We start from the raw sequence: 18,003 nt of genomic DNA on the forward strand, positions 1-18,003 counted from the left end.
CCGCCCAAGCTGTGCGGAGAGAGGGTCTGGGGGGGCCCAGCTCAGCCTCACTTTCCACCTGGGTGTAAAAAACACAGCCGTTGGAGGTCTGAGTCTGAGAGAGTGTGAGCGAGCACACAGGGATGGTGAGGGAGCCAGAACAAGCAGAGGCATGACCCCAGGAGGTCACTGCGGTGACAAGCCAGCACGTGGCTGCCGTGCACAGGCCCGAGGCACCCTGCCTCCTCGCCAGCAGTGGCTGACCTGTGTTGGTGACACTGTACTCCTCGCTCTTCTTCCTGGTCTGGTAGATGATGCACACCCAGACCAGCGACGTCAGGACGATGCTGCACACCACGGCGATGGTGAAGATGCCCACGGTGCTGCCGTCCCTCCTGCAGCCAGGGGCGGGCACGATGCTCAGCCGACTGTGCGCGCGCTCCGTGCCCAGGGTGTTGGAGATCTCGCACGTGTACTGGCCTGCGTCCTCCACCACCACGTTCTGAACAACGAGCAGCTGGTTGCCGGGCGTGAAGTGGTGCCGCTCGGTGAGGCTCAGGGGGCGGCCCCCCTTTAACCAGGTGATGCGGGGCGTAGGGTTCCCGGTCGCTTTGCACTGGAGCGCCACCGTTTCTCCTGTGGACACCACACGGTCTTCCAGGGGCACCACCAACGATGGGGTTTCTGCAGTAAGTCAGAGGAGATGGTTATTCCAGGGGTCTGCCCTGCCTTCTGGACAGATCTTGGATCAGAGCTTTTTGGGAGACCTGACACTGACCATATCCTGACCGTTCTGGGGGTAGCTCTGACGAGGAGGAGGAACTCCTGAGCCACAGAGAAGCCCCTTCTCTCCCCCACCTGTCCTGTGCCCGGCTTGTGTGTCTCCGGCCGGAGAGCTCACCCATCCAGCCCGAGTCAGAGGGCAGTCTGAGAATGTTCCATGAAAGCCCTACAGAAAATATTCCCTTAAAAAAAAGAACCACTTGTTGAGCTGCTTTCTAACATTTTCCTGAACGTTTTACGCAAAGGTAAGCAGCACAGCCCGCTCGGCCACTGCCAGGTGCCCAGGAGGGGTGACCCCTTGCCCCCTCTGTGCATGCGTGGCCGCCTAGACTCAGGGTGTGAGCGCTCGCACCGAAGACGGTCAGGGTGGCGTTGGCGGAAACGATGCCGGCCGAGTTCTGGGCGGTGCAGCTGTACACGCCCATGTCCTCCAGCTTCACATTCGTGATGAAAAACACGTCGTCGTCGGGCATGACATGCATGCGTCGCTCACGTGCAGCGGGGAAGTCCGTGCCTCCGTCCTTCTGCCAAGCGATCTGCGGGTTAGGGTGGCCGCTGGCAGCACACTCGAGGCGGGCCATGGTGCCAGTCCGGATGGCAATATCGTGCGGTATTTTGGTGAAGGACGGCAACACTGCAAAATACAGACCATGAGGCTTGCGGGAAGGAAGAGCTGGACGCCAAAGCCGGGACAGTCCTCTGGCGAAGAGCCCTCCTGCTTGGTGGGTGTCTGTCCCCTCCCCGCCGTCTGTGCCGGTGTCTGTCTTGACCTGCTCCCACTGCCTGGGAGAGGAGCAGTTGGCTTCCCCAAATGGCCAGCCTCTCCCGTCCGTGGCTCGCTCTTGTGAACCCGAGGCTGCCTAGTGCCCCCTCACATGGCCATCTGTCCATGGGGGACAGCCCATAAATACCGGGCACTGATGCCCGCCTGCCTTTGTTAACCACCAGAACAGAGCCCAGGAAACACAGGGATCTGCTCCAACAGGACATAAAGACGGGGAAGGAGGACATGCCCTTGCCCTGGGCAGGGCAACGGGAGGGCCCCTCCCTCTTGGGGAAGCAGAGTTGGAGAGGCGGTATCAAGCCCCATCACTGGACGCTCGCCAGCTGGGGCAGTCAGCCAGCTTCCTTCTGCCACACTCCCCGAGCCAGCCGCCAGCACACACCAGGGTACCACCGCGCTTCCCGTCGGGCTTAGTTCGGCAGCAAGTCTCACAGGTCCCGGAGCTTTTGACACCAAGGACTCCGTCAGAATAAGCCAAGACCACAGGCCACGTGTGGGGTAGAGAATGGGTTTTCCGGCGGCCTTTAAGGGCTTCGGGACCCCGGTTCTAGCACTTAATAACTGGAGGCTTAAAAACCAGGTTACAGTGGTGGGGCGCTCAACCACGCTAGCTGTGGGCTCCTCTTCCGCCCTAAACTGTGGCGGCCGGCAGCCCTGAGAAAAGCCACCTGGAGAGGCTCCAAAGCTCAGAGGGCAGGAGTTTCCCCACAGTCGGGTATGCTGGGAGTCTGGACGCCGGACATCATGGTTTGTGGAGAATAAATGGATAAAAATATGAGGCTTGGGCCCATCATTGCATTTAACATAATAACTGGATTTTAAAAAGTCACTAGAAATAGGTAAATCGCTGAGAACAACCCTTCAACCTCCAGAACTTGCTCTGGGGCCCCCCAGGCACCAATGACACCAGTGACACCCATGACGCCAGTGTCCCGATGAGGCTCATGCGTCTCGGGGTCGCATCCTTCTGACACGGTCATGGAGGGCCGCGCGGCGTCAGAGGACTCGGCGCCCGCGTGAAGAGCGCTGCCTTACCGTTCACAACGAGCCTGGCCTTGTGCGAGTACGTGGAGCCGAAGTGGTTGGTGATGACGCATTGGTAGCGGCCCTCGTGTCCGAAGGTGACGCGGCGCAGGTGCAGGATGGTGGTGTACTCCATCACCTTCCCGTCCTGCGCGCGCACGTGGGCGAAATTCTCCATGTCGGCGTTGGCCAAGACCTCATTGTCCTTCTTCCAGGCGAATGTCATGGGGGAGCTGCTGCTGCTGGCCGCCGAGCACGTGAACCGGATGTCCTTGCCCACGACGGCCATGGTGGGCTCCGGCTGGGTGATGATCTGGGGTTTTGGTAAGTCATCTGCGGAGAGGAGAGCCACACTGAAGAGCCTCCCACCCAGGCTCTCTGGACACAGAGGGACCGCATCTTGCAGGGTATCTGCTCGCCCTCAGCTCCACCAGACACTGCGAGCGACTCGAACAGGGGATTTCTAGCCTTCGACGAGAAACCCTGAGCAGGGATCACCTCTGTGACCACACCCCCGGACTACAAACCCATCCGCCAGTGCTCCTGTACCAAACCAGGCATTTCAGGAGTTTCTGGGAGAATACCACAGTTTGCTTCACTGGCTCATCTTACAAAACACACGAACAGTGAGGAACCTTCAGTCGGGAATGCACAGACCTTACCCACCAACTTCACGCCAAGAGGCGGGGAGTGAGAAGCACTTCCAGAACGCGAGACAAACTCTTCCAAAAATCTGTACCTCCGTTAAAGCCACAGTAATACTGGCAAAAATGGTTGTAATCAACTTTTTCAGAATTCTGGAAGGCTGTAACAAGCAAAGGCTGTAACAACTCATGGAAGGTTGACTCAAGAAAATGCCTGAATCTCAAGAAGGAACATGAGCTTTGTGGCATCTAACTCAGCTTAAGTTCCATGCTTCTCTGCCCAGCTTTGTGGTAGCCTTAAAACCTGGCAGCCTAGTGACCACCGAGAGGGGCAGAATGGCTGTGGAGCCCCCACAAGGACCCCATCCTTTGGCATTATTTGACCTGATGCGGTGGGCTCAGCAAGGAAGCCCTGGTCCTAGGACACATGACAGAAATGAGCAGCCCCTAGAGGTGAGGCAGTATCCTCTGGAGCCCACAGGAGGCTGGCCCAGAAACCAAAAAGGAAAAGAAAGCAGTCAATGAAAAGGTCCCACATGTTCCTAAAGCTCTAGAAGGCCAGGTGCAGGCACAGGGCTATCTGCCTTCCCCAAAAAAGCCTTGGGAGGAGCCTCATTTCCCACCTGTGATTACGAATCAGTGCCAACAGAAGTGGCCGCATGCCCTCAGCACACCAGAGCTCCTGGGCAAAGGATGGGAGACCTTCTGAGATAACTGAAGGAGTCTCTGTCCAGTCATCAGCAAACCAGAGGGCACTTCAGCAGCCACATGGAAGAGACTACAGTCTTTGTCCAGGAAAGTCACTCAACAAATCGTAATAATAAACAGAACGACAGCAAACCAGGGGCAAGATGGAAGGAGAATCTGATCTCTGGAGTTGCCATATGATTTTAAAGGCTCAGTTTCCAATAAACTATAAAACATACAAAGAAATGGAGGGGGGGAGCAGTCAATGGAAACTGTTCTTGAGGAAGCCTAGATCTTGCACTTAAATAAAAACTTTATATTGGCTTTATAAAATATCTTCAAAGAACTAAAAGAAATCATGTCTAAGAAAATGAAAGGAAAAGTGTTGGAATACTTTCCCACCAAACAAACACCACCAATAAAGAATTAGAAATTGTAGAATTAAACCAAATATAACTTTGGGAGTTTAAAAGTATAATAACTGAAATTAAAAATTCACTAGAAGGTCTCAATAGCCCCACTAAGCAGGCAGAAGGGCTGGTGAAATCGAAACTATCCAATCTAAGAAACAGAAAGCCGTGGAGTTAGCTGAGAACAGTCCCAGAGACCTGTGGGACATCAAAGCATCACAGCATACAAATAATGCGAGTCCAAGAAGGAGGAGACGGAAACAATATTTGTAGAAATAATGTCCCCAAACTTCCAAATTTGGTGAAAAATAGGGACCTACACATCCAAGAAGTTCAACAAACCCAAAAAGGATAAAGTCAAAGATCCCCACCCAGAAACTTAATAGTCAAACTGTCAGAAGCCAAAGAATCGTGAACAGGAGAGCTGCAACCCAACACAGAAGGGATCCTCGGTGACACGAACAGCTGATTTCTCATCAGAAACCATGGAGGTGAGGAAGGAGATATTTTCAAAGCACTGAAAGAGACTGGTCAGCTACGAAATCTGTATCCAGCAAAACCATCCTTTGAAAGTGAAGGAGAAATTAAATCACTCTCAGATTTAAAAACAAAAAACCTGACAGCATTCGCTGCTACCAGACCTGCCCTACGAGAAATACTAAAGGGAATCCTTCAGGCTGAAATGAAAGGACACACAGTAACTGAAATCCACACAAAGAAATAAACAGCATTAAAGTAACTACATATGTAAGTATGCAAGTACAGTATATTTTTGTAATGTTCGTTTATATGATTTAAAAGGCAACTATACAGAGCAATAATCACAAAACTGTGTTGACAGGCTTATGATAAATAAAGATGTAATTTATATGACAACCATACCACAAAGGAGGGTCTCCACAAATGGAGCTTAGTAGGAGCAAAATTTTGCATACTACTGAAGCTAATTTCATTTTTTTTTAAAGATTTTATTTATTTATTTGATAGAGAGAGATCACAAGTAGACAGAGAGGCAGGCAGAGAGAGAGAGAGAGGGAAGCAGGCTCCCTGCTGAGCAGAGAGCCCGATGCGGGACTCGATCCCAGGACCCTGAGATCATGACCTGAGCTGAAGGCAGCGGCTTAACCCACTGAGCCACCCAGGCGCCCCAGTTAATTTCATTTTTAATCTGAAGTAGACTGTTTTAAAGATGTTAATTATAGTCCTTACACAGTCATTAAGAAAATAACTCAAAAAATACTAAGATAAACAGGAGGGAATTAAAATGGTATATCAGAAGATACCTAATATGAAACTAGTTAGTAATGAAGAAACACAGGAACAACAACAACAAAAAAGATGCCTAGGAAGCAAATAACAAGGAGTGAATTCTGTCTTATCAGTAGTTACATTAAACAAATCAATTAAACCCTCTTGTCAAAATGCAAGATTCCAAATAGGATTAAAAAAACCCATGACCCACCTACATGCTTTCTTGTTGTTAAGAGATACACTTTAGATTCAAGGTCACAAATAGGGAAATAGTTGCCAAAAAGAAAACTACAGTGTCTATACCAATATCCGATAAAATAGCCTTTAGGACAGAAATAGTTACTAGGGACGAAGAGTCATTTTTTATAATATAAAACAGTCCATCCCAAGACCTAAACATGAAACATATATGCACCTAACAGAGCTCCACAAAACAAGAAGCAGGACAAAACTGAAGAAAGAAATGAACAATGCAACAGTAGTTTGTAGAACTCAATACTCCACGTTCAATGATCGGATAAAACCATGAGGCCAAAGACCAGCAAGGCAAGAGAAAACCTGGATGACTCTATAAGCCAAACAGACCTATCAGGTATCTACAGAACATTCCACCCTACAGCAGCAGAATAAACATCTTCAGATGCACATGGAACGTTCCCCAACAAAACCGCATGTAAGGCTACAAACAAATCTCAATAAATTTTAAAAAGACAGAAATCATACAAAGTGTCTTTAATGGCAATGAAATGAAGTAAAAAATCAGTATCAGAAGGAATACTGGGAATCTAATTTTCAGAAACTACACGGTACTTCTGGAAGTAAAAGAAGAAATTGTAAGAGAAATTAGAAAGTGTCTTGAGATGAATGAAAGTGAAAACAAATACCAAAACTTAAATGCTGCAGCCTAAGACAGTGCTTCTAGACAGATTTAGAGCTGTAAATGCCTACATTAAGGAAGATCTCAAATTAGTAACATTATCATTTTTAAGAAATCAGAAAAACAAGCTATATCCAAACCAAAGAGAAGATAATAATGATTAGAACAGAAATAAATAAGAGAAAAATAGAGGGGGGGGAAGAATCGATGAAAACAAAAGTTAATTCTTTGAAAATACTAACAAAATTGAAGAAACTGTAGACTTGTAGAGAAGTGAGGAGAAGACTTCAAACACTAAAATTAGGGGAAAAAACAGGGCACATTACAACTAACCCTATAGACCTCAACGAGAATACTGACTCCTCTGTGTGCCAAACGAGAAAACCTCATACACATACAAACTCAGAAAAATACAAACTACCAACACTGACTCAAGAATAATCAAAATCTGAATAGATAGTAACAAGTAAAGAAACACAATAAATAATTTTAAAACTTCCCACAAAGAAAAGTCCAGACTCAAATGACTACTCTGGTAAATTTTACCCCAAATTAAAGAGTAATTACCACTAATCCGTCACCTATTCTTCCAAAAAGACAGTTGAGAAGTGAACATTTTTAGACTCCACTGTATGAGTCAAGTATCCCCAGATAAAATTAGACAAAAACAAAACTATAGATCTTTATGAGTACAAATGCAAAAATCTTCAACAATATAAAAATACTGGCAAACCAAATCCTACAACGTACAGAAAGGATTATAGACCATAATGAAGCTAGATTTATCCTAGGAATGCAAGTGTGGTTTAATGTCCAAAAATCAATGTAATACACCATATCAATAAAGGGAAAAAATCCCATTGATCACCTCAGCAAATGTGGAAAAAATATTTGACAATATCCAACACCTTTATGATAAAAATACTCAACAAATTACAAATTGAAGGGCATTCCTCAACCAGAAAAAGGTCACCTACGAAAAACCCACAACATCACATCTCATGGTAAAAGACTGAATGCTTCTCCCCACTCAAGAGAGACAAAGATGTCTGCCCTCACCACTTCTGTTCAGCACTGCACTGGAGTACCGCCATCAGGCAAGAAAAAATAAAAGCTATCAAGATTGGAAAGGAAGAAGTAAAACTCTTGATTTTGACTCAGGTTATGGTCTCAGGGTCATGAGATCGAGCCCTGTGTTGGGCTCTGTGCTGGGCATGGCGCCTGCTTCAGATTCTCTCTCCCCTTCTGCCTCTGCCCGCCCCGACCCTGGACTCATGACTTGCTCGCTGTCTCTCTCTCTTCCAAAAAAAGTACTAATACATAGTAAAAAATTACGTTGTTAAAAAAGTCACAAAAGACCATATATTATAGGAGTCCATTTATATGAAACATCCAGAACAGATAAATCCTAGAGATACAATGTAGAGTCATGGCTGCCAGCGCCTGGGGACAGGGGAGCATAGGGTGTGACTGCTGTGATCACAGTTTCTCTTACAGGTGATGAGAATGATCAGGTAGATGGTGGTGGGGTTATACAACTCTTCAGTATTCTGAAGACTACTGATTGCTGACCTGACACAGTGACTTACAGAATCATGACACAACAATCTTCACGGTAAATATAAACACATTTTCTTGCCCTCAAAGAGAAACTTCCTACCCTCCCACTATCATCCCTTCTCCCTCCACCCTAAGCCACCAGTAGTCACTGACCTCTCTACCACCCCTGCAGTGGCCCCTAAATGGGGACCTATTCTGGACATGACACTCACTCCTTCTGGACTTGTCATGTAGACAGAATCAGAGGGTTTGGTCTTTTGTGACCAGCTTCCTTCACTTCAAATATTTCAAGGTTCATCCGTTGTACGAACGGTCTCTTTCCATGGCCCAGGAACGCTCTAGAGCGCGGCCGTGCTGTTGTGTATGGATCCGCGCACCCAGTGATGGGCGCCTGCATTCTCTGCACTCTTTGGCTACTACGAAGAATGCTGCCATGAGCATTTGTGTCCAGGTTTTATGTAAATATATTTGTTTTCCCTGGGTACATAACTAGGAGGTCATCCTATGTTTAATTGTCGGGGACACTCCCAGACTGCGTTCCAGAGGGGCCGCGCCGGGTTCCATTCCCACCGGCAGCGCAGGAGGATTTGGTCACCCCGCCATCCTCACCAACACTTGCTGACTTTCTGATGCAACGCTCGTGGGTGTGAAGCGGTTAGTTTTTCCATTTTATAAAGAGGGGGAAGACTCACGAGCCTGAGCGACAGTGTGGACAGACGCCTGCTGCACCTCAGAACACCCCGGAACACGCCAGGGCCACAGGCCGGAGGCTGGGTGCAGCAGGGCCCACATCCCACAGTGGCTCATCCAAAGGGGAAGACGATGCCCTGGGACAGCGAAAGGGAGGAAGGCGCAGAAAGCTCCATTTCAGAAAGGTTGATTAACAGCTGAGTGGTCAAGGCCCAGGTCCCCGATGAACCGCGGATTGCACGCTCTGTCCCCGGGAGCGGGAGCTGGATGCACTCACACATTCTGCACAGACATGCCCGCACGCTGAGCCGGGAGGAAAGCTCATTCCGGAGGCCTGTCCCGCACCGCGTGTTCTCAGGGCTGCTTGCTGGACTGGATCAGCACAAGGGAGGGTAAGCCCACTTTCATAAGCAGTGGTGGTGGTGGCGGCGGGCGAAAGCGTGGAAGGGGGGCACCTGTGTTCGGACTGCAGCAGGCACCCTGGCTGCTGCTCTGCCTGAGAAGTAGGGTGGAGAAGAGGACCGCGGGGGTCCCCACACTGCTAGGATGGCTCCTGGTTGGGATCATCACACCCAAGGCAGGGGGCAGACAGGACGACAAAAGGCAGGAGGGACTCATGCCTGCTCCCGAGCTCCCATCTCGCCTGGGAATCCCACCCTCCCTCCTGCTTAGAGACCAGGAGCCCCGTCTCCAGCCGGCCAGCCTCTCTGTGCTCTGTGCAGTCAAACGTGGGATTCCGAGCACACTTGGTCAAAAAAAAGATGGCGAGACCCGAAGGAAGGAATCAGAAGGAAGAAAGAGTATAAGGTTACAAGGGCAGACTTCAGTGGTTTGGAGAAACAGCCAGAGTGCAAGTCAACAACAAGGAATTATTTTTACTACAGTAACTGTTCTCATGAGACTTGTTCTTCCTGTGTTTAACCTTTCATTCCTGGGGCTGGAAAGAAACACACATTAAAACCCCAGCCTCCTACACTGAGTAAATTCACAGCTAAACCTGGGCACCGGAGCCATCTTCAGACAACACAACTTTCTTCCAATAACTGGTTATTCTGATTTGTAACCGAGCCAGCACAGGCTCCCTTCTGATTAAAGGCACGTCCTCCCAGGACCACAGAATGAGGTGTCCCTGCAGCAAATACTATGTGTGGTTTCCGTGGGAAATCGGTTGCACCCAATGGCTGACCGGTAAGCAGGAACTGGGGTTTCCTCTGATCACAGGAGTCACTCCCATACGGAGGGCTTCCTCCTTGGCCTCCCGGCCCCTCATGAGAAAAAAGCCACAAAGGCCATCTTACCGCACACGAAAGTCTCCGGCGGCACGGAGAAGATGCTCCGGCCCTTCAGTGCTTCTGGGTGGGCACAGGTGGCCGTCACCAAGGCCTGCAGCATCCTGGCCACTAGCCACGCGGGCAGCCACTGCAGCTGGCAGTCACACAAGAAGCTATCACTGCTGATGTGGCTGAAAGAGAAACAAAAGGGATGTCGGACGTGTGACCTCAAGACAGGGACATCCCATTGGTGTACAGATTCCTTCCCTCTGTCACCTCTGGTCAGCTTCTGCTGTTAACACCAGCAATCTAGGAAGGGAAAAGATTTTTCTCCATTCTTCCCCAGTGACCTAGAGCAGGACGTCCCATCTACCTGGAGATTTTCACTAAATGCAGGTCGGGCTCAGGACGTTGGGGTGGAAGCAGAGATCTGTCCTTTCTAACAAGCCCCCGGGTGATGCGGACGCTGCGGGCCTTACTGACCCCATGGCTGGCCCCACAGCTGACCCCATGGTGAGCACAACCCTGAGTGCACGTGTGTGCAGGGACGGGCACTCACTGCTCTCACGTGACCCCGCGGGCACCATCTAACCTCTTCCAGCCTCTGACTGTCCGACAGAGACAGGAGCCCTGTCCCCCCTGCTTTTTCCCACTCTCCTGATAAGCCATGGGAGCTTCCAAACCCAGTCTGAGACTTTGATCTAAATCTGAAACAAGTTCCGAGAAGTGTTCTTTTTCTACATTGCTGTTGGCTTTTTATTTGGCACAGCTGCCTGTTTTCTTACTTCCAAAACGTAAGCCTCACCAGCGTGGTTCCCTCTTGTTTGTGTATTTGTCTGTGCACCAGCGCGATCCAGGAGGCCGGCAGAACTGGACTCCGCTCCCTAAACAGTGCTTGTTAGTTAATTGCCACTGCCCAGGGAGCATGAGAATGCACAACTTTGGTTTTGTGAGCCTCCAACCAAAACAGAGAATATTTTCTTTTTCATTTCTCAGCAACTGAGGATAAGCTTTTCAAGCAGAAATCGGAATCACCATCTCAGCGGACATTCCTTCCTGAGGAGTCACTTGAAGATAAGTCAACCGGAGAGTCTAGCTGCCCTGTTCCTGGAAGACCTCAAGGCCGTGAGCTCAGTGATGGAGGCCAGCCCACACCCCAATGGGCCGAGGGAGAAAACACATGGGCTCCCCTGTCATGAGCTGCCTCTAGTACACGGTGACAAGAGGGGGCACAAGTATACTGAGAAAGTCCAAAAGCATCACGTGGGCCAATATGAGAGCAGTAACCTCCTCCACACACCATTTTCCCCACATGTCAACTACGACATCAAATGGGCCAGCTTCTGGTTTTCCTCTATTTCACACAGGCTTTCTAAGGAAAGAACTGTCAAATTAGTAAACAGCAGGGAAGAGTGACACGCAAGCCAGAGAACCCCCTGCTAGCTAAATTCAGGAAAATCTACTCCTCCGTCCTGTCCTCGTGGTTCCCAGATTAACTATCTCATATTAAAATACTTTTAGAAGGTGCTTTTTCAAAGACTGCTACAATTGACCTCAAAGCCATTCTAACTGGGATGTCTGCCCACATCTGACCTTTAAATCAGCATTGGATTTTATTTACTTATTTATTTTTTAAAAGATTTGTGCGTTTGTATTTGATGGGCGGCTTGACTGGGTGGCTCTGTTGCTTGGGTGGCTCTGCTCTTTGAGGTATCTACCTGCGGAGCTAGTCTGGTGGCAGGAGGGCTCCCACGGCCATGACCGAGGAAGTGGCTGACTCCCGCCCGCCCAGGACACCAGCAGCTGCTGCAGGGGGGCTGTGGGTGGTGGGCGGAGGGGCCGTCACCACACACCGAAAACGCTGCGCCCATGACGCACAGAGAGGATCTCTCCCACTGTCAGAAAGCCTGAGTGAAGTCTAGAGGAAGACACTGGGCTGTTGCTGTGAGACCTGATGCACTTGTGTGGAGAACAGACACCGATTTCATTTGAGCCACAGGAACAAAGTGAGAAAAGCAAACCTGACGTTTATTGCCGATCAGAAACGTGTGTGGGAAGTTATACCTCATGCCACATAGCACTGGCCTAGCCTGCTTCCGGATTCCCTGCCTTCTCCAGTGAAGCCCACCTCACCAGAGGAGACAACACCTCGGCATGGAGAGGGTACTCGGGGAAGAAAGAAGACTTTCCTGAAGAGTGGGTCAGGACCAGCAAGACCGGGGGTGCCTGGGTGGCTCCACTGGTTAATTAACGGGTCTGAATGATTTCAGCTCGGGTCATGATCTCATGCCCAGTGTCCGGCTCTGTGCTGAGCGTGGAACCTGCCTGAGGCTCTCCTTCTCCCTCTTCGCCTCCCCACAGTTCTCACGTGCATGCGTGAGTGCTCTTTCTAAAGAAAAAAAGGACCAACAAGACAGATGGAGAGCAAATCCGGCTAGATAGAAAGGACACTGACCCCTGACAGCCCCCCCACCACACACACCCCTTTAAAGACAAAAGTGAGGCTGGAAGATGGAACTGGGAACAGCCAGCAACCCCAAGGCTTTGCAGATTTCCGCTACTCTTCCTTCTTGTCAGCTGCTAATAGACACCGCTTTCCGCAACTCCCGCCTCCAGCCATCCCATCACTCTGCTGGCTTACAGTGCATTTTCACGATTCCAAGTCAAAATGTGTTTCTAATCATCGCTTATGGAAATTTACCCAGAGCATGACTAAGTACACGGTACAACCTGCCTTGATCAGATGGGGGAAGAAAACGACCAAGTGGAATTAACCGTTTCTCCCATCAGAGGACTGGGCCCAGGGCCAGCCACACTGGGTCCATGTAGCGAGTGGCAGGAAACCCAGGCAGCGGCCAAGGCCGAGCCTCCAGAAGCACGCTGAGGCATATCTGGGCGAGGGGGGGGGGGTCCCAAGCACCTGGAAGGGGCCAGTTCTTCCCAACTAGAAAAGTATTTCAGGAAACCTCCATTTGTACGGAGGCCAGAAGGAAAATCTCTCTGCCCTTCCCTCTTTCTCCCAAAATACCCTCTTCCCATTTAATCAGGTTACTAGAAGTTTCAAAGAAAAGTTGAAAGAAATGCACAGTGAACACTCACCATTTTAAGATCATGACCCTTCTAAGAAAGAACATCTACTCAACAGGCCTGAATCTCACAGCTACATAAACGCCATAAGGCAGGTGCCTGAAATGCCTCTCCTCCCCTCACTTATCCAGAGGAGTGTCATCAGGGGCCTGCTTTCCTTTTAAAGTACGGGGACTACGCCTTCCTACTTCCCCACTTCTCCCTAGGGCCCAGCAGGAGCAGCCTCAGGAACAAGGATGAGGTCAGGATGCAAACATGGCTACCCTTGGGCTTCTACTCTTCTGTCAGCACTTCCAGGACCAAAAGCCAAATCTTTCAGAAATCAAAATTGCAGCTAGACTGTCTGCAGAACTGGATTAATGTATAGGAGGAAAAAAGGAAGCATGGACGTTGCCACCTAAGTACCCAGACAAGCTCCTCGGCCACAGACGAGGGCGCCAGCAAGCTCTTCCAAACCTTGTCACCCGGGGGCCCATGGTCAGGGTCTACGGTGGCAGCACCTCTGCCCACGAATCACTGCGGTGGTCCCGGAGCAGATGTGCGCTGGGCGCCATTTCACTGATCGCACAGCTTCCTGGGACCGTCCCACCCATGATCTCGGCCTCACTCCCCTGCCAACATGCTCCTTCAGGAAGCCCCTGTCAATAGAGCTGCTCTATTTTAAAAAAGGAGCATGAGACTTGCCCTTGACATCATTAAAGGAATGATTATCCATTTTCTAAAAGAGAATTCATTTCATGTCCTCTAGAGCTGCGGTCAGGAAGCTACAGGCTGCAGGCCCAATTTTTTGTAAATAAGAATTTACTGGCACACAGCCACGCCCATACATTGGTGTATTACTGATGGCTGCTGTCTATGATGATGACGGTACAGCAGCTGTGACAGAACCCTCTGGCCTACAAAGCTGACAATACTATGTGACCCTTTAAGGCCAGGTGTGCTGACCCTAATCCAGAAGCCACCCCCAGGGGCCTACACACATGTGAACGGCCCCATCTGGTATATAAATCAAGGCATCACAGAATTAAGGCATTTCTCATTCTGAATTCTCTGCCCATGTTAACCAGGGCCAGGGAATCCCAGGTACTTACAGTTCTTTGAGGTTCTTCATCCTCACAAAGGCATCAGACTGGACAGACCTGATTGCGTTCTCTCCAAGGTTCCTGCAAAAGAACAGTCTTTCCTTATCCAAACAGACGCTGGGCACCCTCTGCCGAGTCAGCTACGTGCTTGAGCCAAGAGGCTCAGGGACTTTGTAGGACGGTCCTGCTTTCACCAGGTACAAGCCAGACCCTGTGTCCCAAGTTCACTCTACCTGGCTGTCCCCTCCCAGACACTGACATGAGCTTGAGGGCAGTGTCAACGCTGGGTTGAGGCCTGCTCGCCAAGTCAACAGGCAAAACCTTTCCCAACAGAATTCAGGTGAAGCTTGACTCCCAGACAAAACAGACTAAGAATTGAGTACTAGAGGCATCTTCCCTGGAGGGTGACAGCATCAGCACCCCTGCGCTGGCTCCGTCTTCTTCCCCCCAGCCTCCCAGAGGCAACCAGGGCAGCAAAAAGCCTCCCAGCTAAGCCCACAGTGTGCTCAGCACTGACAGGCCACCGTCGTCGTGTGGTCAGCCAGGGCTGGGACACAGTGCCCGCGCCGAGGTGTGGAGGGGCCCGTGCCGTGGGGAGGCAGGGCAGGGGCGGGGTGGGGTGGGGGGCAGTATTTATCCAAACAGCAGCCACGTTAATTAGGCGCTCACGGACTGGCCATATGCTCTGTGACTGTTCCTGGCATGGGCAAAATAAAGGCCAAAGTTGAAGCTGACTTATAATGAGAAGGAAGCAGCTGGCATTTCCAAATAGGCTGTTTCTCGGTTTACAAAGACGTGATTAAATTGCTAGCAGCCTTCCCCGGCAGCCGCATTTGGCATGCCTGTGGGTCAGGGAAGGTCTGGCGAGATACTCACAGGTGCTCCAAGCCCTCCAGCCCCGAGAAGGCTCTCCTAGCCACGGACTTGATCTTGTTTCCGAACAGAGTTCTGCCATTTCCAAACATCCAGAGACGGGGAAGAAAACAAAAAAACAAAAGACACAAGGGAGGAATGGGAGGGAGAGAACACACAATTAGAGCAGTGCCGTCTGATAAGTCTGTCCCGTGAGGGGCAGGTGGAAATCCGACCCGCACTCAGATTACGGGCCTGAGGCGTGCAGGCCTTCCCCCTTTCTGAAATGAAATACTTTCATCTTTATTAGAATGTAACAGTGACGACAGGTCGCAGGGGCATGCGCCGTCTCGCCTGAGAAGGCTCCTTGGGCTGTTCAGTGGGAATCCCCTTGTCCGGCCCAGGCTGTCTCTGGCGACCACCCAAGAGCCTCACGGGCAAGAGGGGACTGGTTACTGTGCTAGTGAGAGGAGGCAGAGTCAGGGGAGGGGATGCAGTCTCTGGAACTAAGATCTACCACCCACTTCTGCAAACCGGGGATAAAGGTTCCCAAAGGAAGCAAGAAAAGGGCAGGAAAACGGGCATCCATCCTGATGGCTCCCCAGCTCTTTGCAGCTGACACACACCCTACTAGCCAGGAGGCAGCCACCGTCAGCTGCACCCCTGCCTCTGGGAAGGCCCCTCAGGGTGTGCAGGGCAGGCCCCTTAAGCAAGGGCCCAGATTTCTTGTTGGTGAGCCCAGAATTTGAATGATGCCCTAGGTTCATTAAATCCCAAACAGGTCCTCAAAGGTCAATTCCAAGGTTTTTGAATCCCTGTACCCCTGGACTGCCTACCCTTGAGAAGGGGCTCCTATTTCCAAGCAATTCTAATCACAAAATCCAGAGTAACTACCCGAGTTTTCCCAGAAACCAAAAATCTGGCCCCCTGCAGTACACCTGGAGTGAAGGAACACTGCTTCTGCTGGGCTGTGTAATCCAAAGGACAGTCGGCTGTGGGGGTGGGTGACACAGTGGGCTGGACACTGGGAATGAAAAGAACTAAGGTTCCAGTTTGCCCTCCTTACTACGTGACACTCTGACGACAGCTCAGCTAGGCATGCCCTGTACCTCCTGCAGGCAGAGGAAACCCCCTCCCAGCGAGCACCCCCCAGTCGGTCATGCCAACAGGTGCGTGGGCTCTCCCGTCTGATGCCCAGCAGGAGCATCTAAAGGGCCTGTCGAGAATGGGGGCTGCTGCGACGTCTGAGTCCCCAGCTCAGGGAGGGAGGGCTTCCTCAGGTGGACACGGTAGCCAGCCGTGGAAGAGCACAGGTGTTGTATGGGATCCCCCCGAGAACTCGAGAGACATCTCCACTGGGGGCCAGCTCTACCTCAAACCTGTATGAAGGCTGTGAGGGAAGAGAGCAGCCACCAGCCCTGCCCGGAAAGTAGCGAAGGAAGTGCCCAGGAGCCTCGAAGAGGTCCCAGCCAGGGGCAACCTGCCGCCCGGGCCCTGAGCGTCCAGCAACCGCGCAGGGCTCCCCGGGCCACCACCGGGAGACGGGACCACACACGGACAGGCCCAGCCAGCGCCTCGAGCCGCGGGAGAAGGAGCTTCCTCCCCTACTCTCGGGGATGGGGGGCGCTGAAAACCCAACGGACACCTGCAGGGCGAGCACGGGAGCTGCCGGGTCCCCCCCGTTTCATGAGGAACAGACTCCTCCCCGCGGGGCCTCCCCCAAGCAGCCAACCAGCAGCTCCGAGTTTGGCTTCAGGCACGGCCGGCCGCTGGGAGGATGGAGGGTCACGAAGGCCAGAGACCCCTTTGACTTTTCTTTCTCAGGAGGCAGCCTGGGCAAATGTGAGCACAGCCTCCTCCTAAAAGGGTTTCCACACGCTCTCTGTCTGCATTGCAAGCTTTCATTCCAAAACCAGTAACCCCAACACGCAGCAACCCGCCGGCCACACTACCTGCCTGCCTGAACCCCAGCGCCCGCCCGGCAAGGAGCAGCACGCGGGTCCCCGAGGGCAGGCGTCCCCGAGTACCTGCCAACGTCTCGCTTCCTTGGGACCCCAGGCTGGGTCATTGTGCTCCAGGTCCCAGTAAAACGTATCAACTGTTTAGTGAAATCTCCCGTAAACTATATCCAGGAGAAAGCTGGCCTTTATTTCCTTCATTACACATTAGTCACGCTGACCTTTTTTACAGGGAGGGCAGCCCGTTATTTCTAATGGTAACAATAGCAATAAAACAAATTCTCAATTACGTGGGGGTTAACGACCCTGCTGGTGGATTAAAATAGCCCCTTACAATCTCCAGGCGCACATCTGGGGGCGGGGGCTCAAGCTGGCAGGCTGGGCCGGCTCCAAGAAAGGGTGGCTGTGGGGAGAGGGGAAAGCTGGGACCACGGGCAGGGGGGAGGCTCCTTCTGTCCCCAGGAGAGCGGTGGCTGACGCTTGGCTATACCTGATCCAGGGGTCCCAGAGAAGGGACTGCAGGCCTGATCTGCCCCATGCCCCCGCCTCAGAGCAGAGAGTGACCCCAAAAGTCAGCTATACAACCTCTTAGCATGGCTAAGTGTCCCCAGAGGCCTTTCGGGTCTTGCTAACACAGCCCCGCAGATGCCGGCGGAGGGCTAAGGTGGGTCCTTGTACTGACCCGGAGGAGCTGTGACCTGTTGATCCCCCCCACAGACCCATGACAATGAACAGCACCCCGTGGGCGATGCCATCACTCTGCGAAGACACGCGGGGCAGGACCCACCCAGGCCCAGCCTACCCCCCCGGAATCAAGAGGCTGGTGTCACGGTCCAGTTCTTCACGTTCCCCTGACTGAGTGGAGGCAGGAAGCTCTCCCCGCCCATTCCCAGGCAGGTCCCTGAACACCTACCCGCACGTGCTCGAAAGGCAAGCCCGCACCCGGCCAGAGGGACCCAGCGGTGAGCGCAGCCCCAGAGACAGGATGGAGCCCTTCTCTGTGAGAACACACTCCCGGCTTCTGACAGATCCTAGCACGTTGCCTACCAGCCGCTCGGACAGGGC

At 51.6% G+C, this 18,003-nt stretch overlaps 1 protein-coding gene across 1 annotated transcript in view; it reads right to left on the reverse strand.

Moving 5' to 3' along the window:
- Positions 1–18,003, reverse strand: part of LRIG1 (leucine rich repeats and immunoglobulin like domains 1) — a 109,566-nt gene that overhangs the window by 3,691 nt on the left and 87,872 nt on the right. The window contains exons 10-15 of the mRNA XM_032867343.1: positions 15,005–15,076; positions 14,138–14,209; positions 9,987–10,150; positions 2,582–2,902; positions 1,115–1,396; positions 244–663 (exon numbers count right to left, since the gene is read on the reverse strand). Coding sequence (XP_032723234.1) covers positions 244–663; positions 1,115–1,396; positions 2,582–2,902; positions 9,987–10,150; positions 14,138–14,209; positions 15,005–15,076 — 1,331 coding nt within the window. The remainder of the gene's footprint in view (positions 1–243; positions 664–1,114; positions 1,397–2,581; positions 2,903–9,986; positions 10,151–14,137; positions 14,210–15,004; positions 15,077–18,003) is intronic.

Source organism: Lontra canadensis, unplaced genomic scaffold (assembly GCF_010015895.1).
Source record: "Lontra canadensis isolate GAN:19392208 unplaced genomic scaffold, GSC_riverotter_1.0 scaffold34, whole genome shotgun sequence".
Lineage (NCBI taxonomy): Eukaryota > Metazoa > Chordata > Mammalia > Carnivora > Mustelidae > Lontra > Lontra canadensis.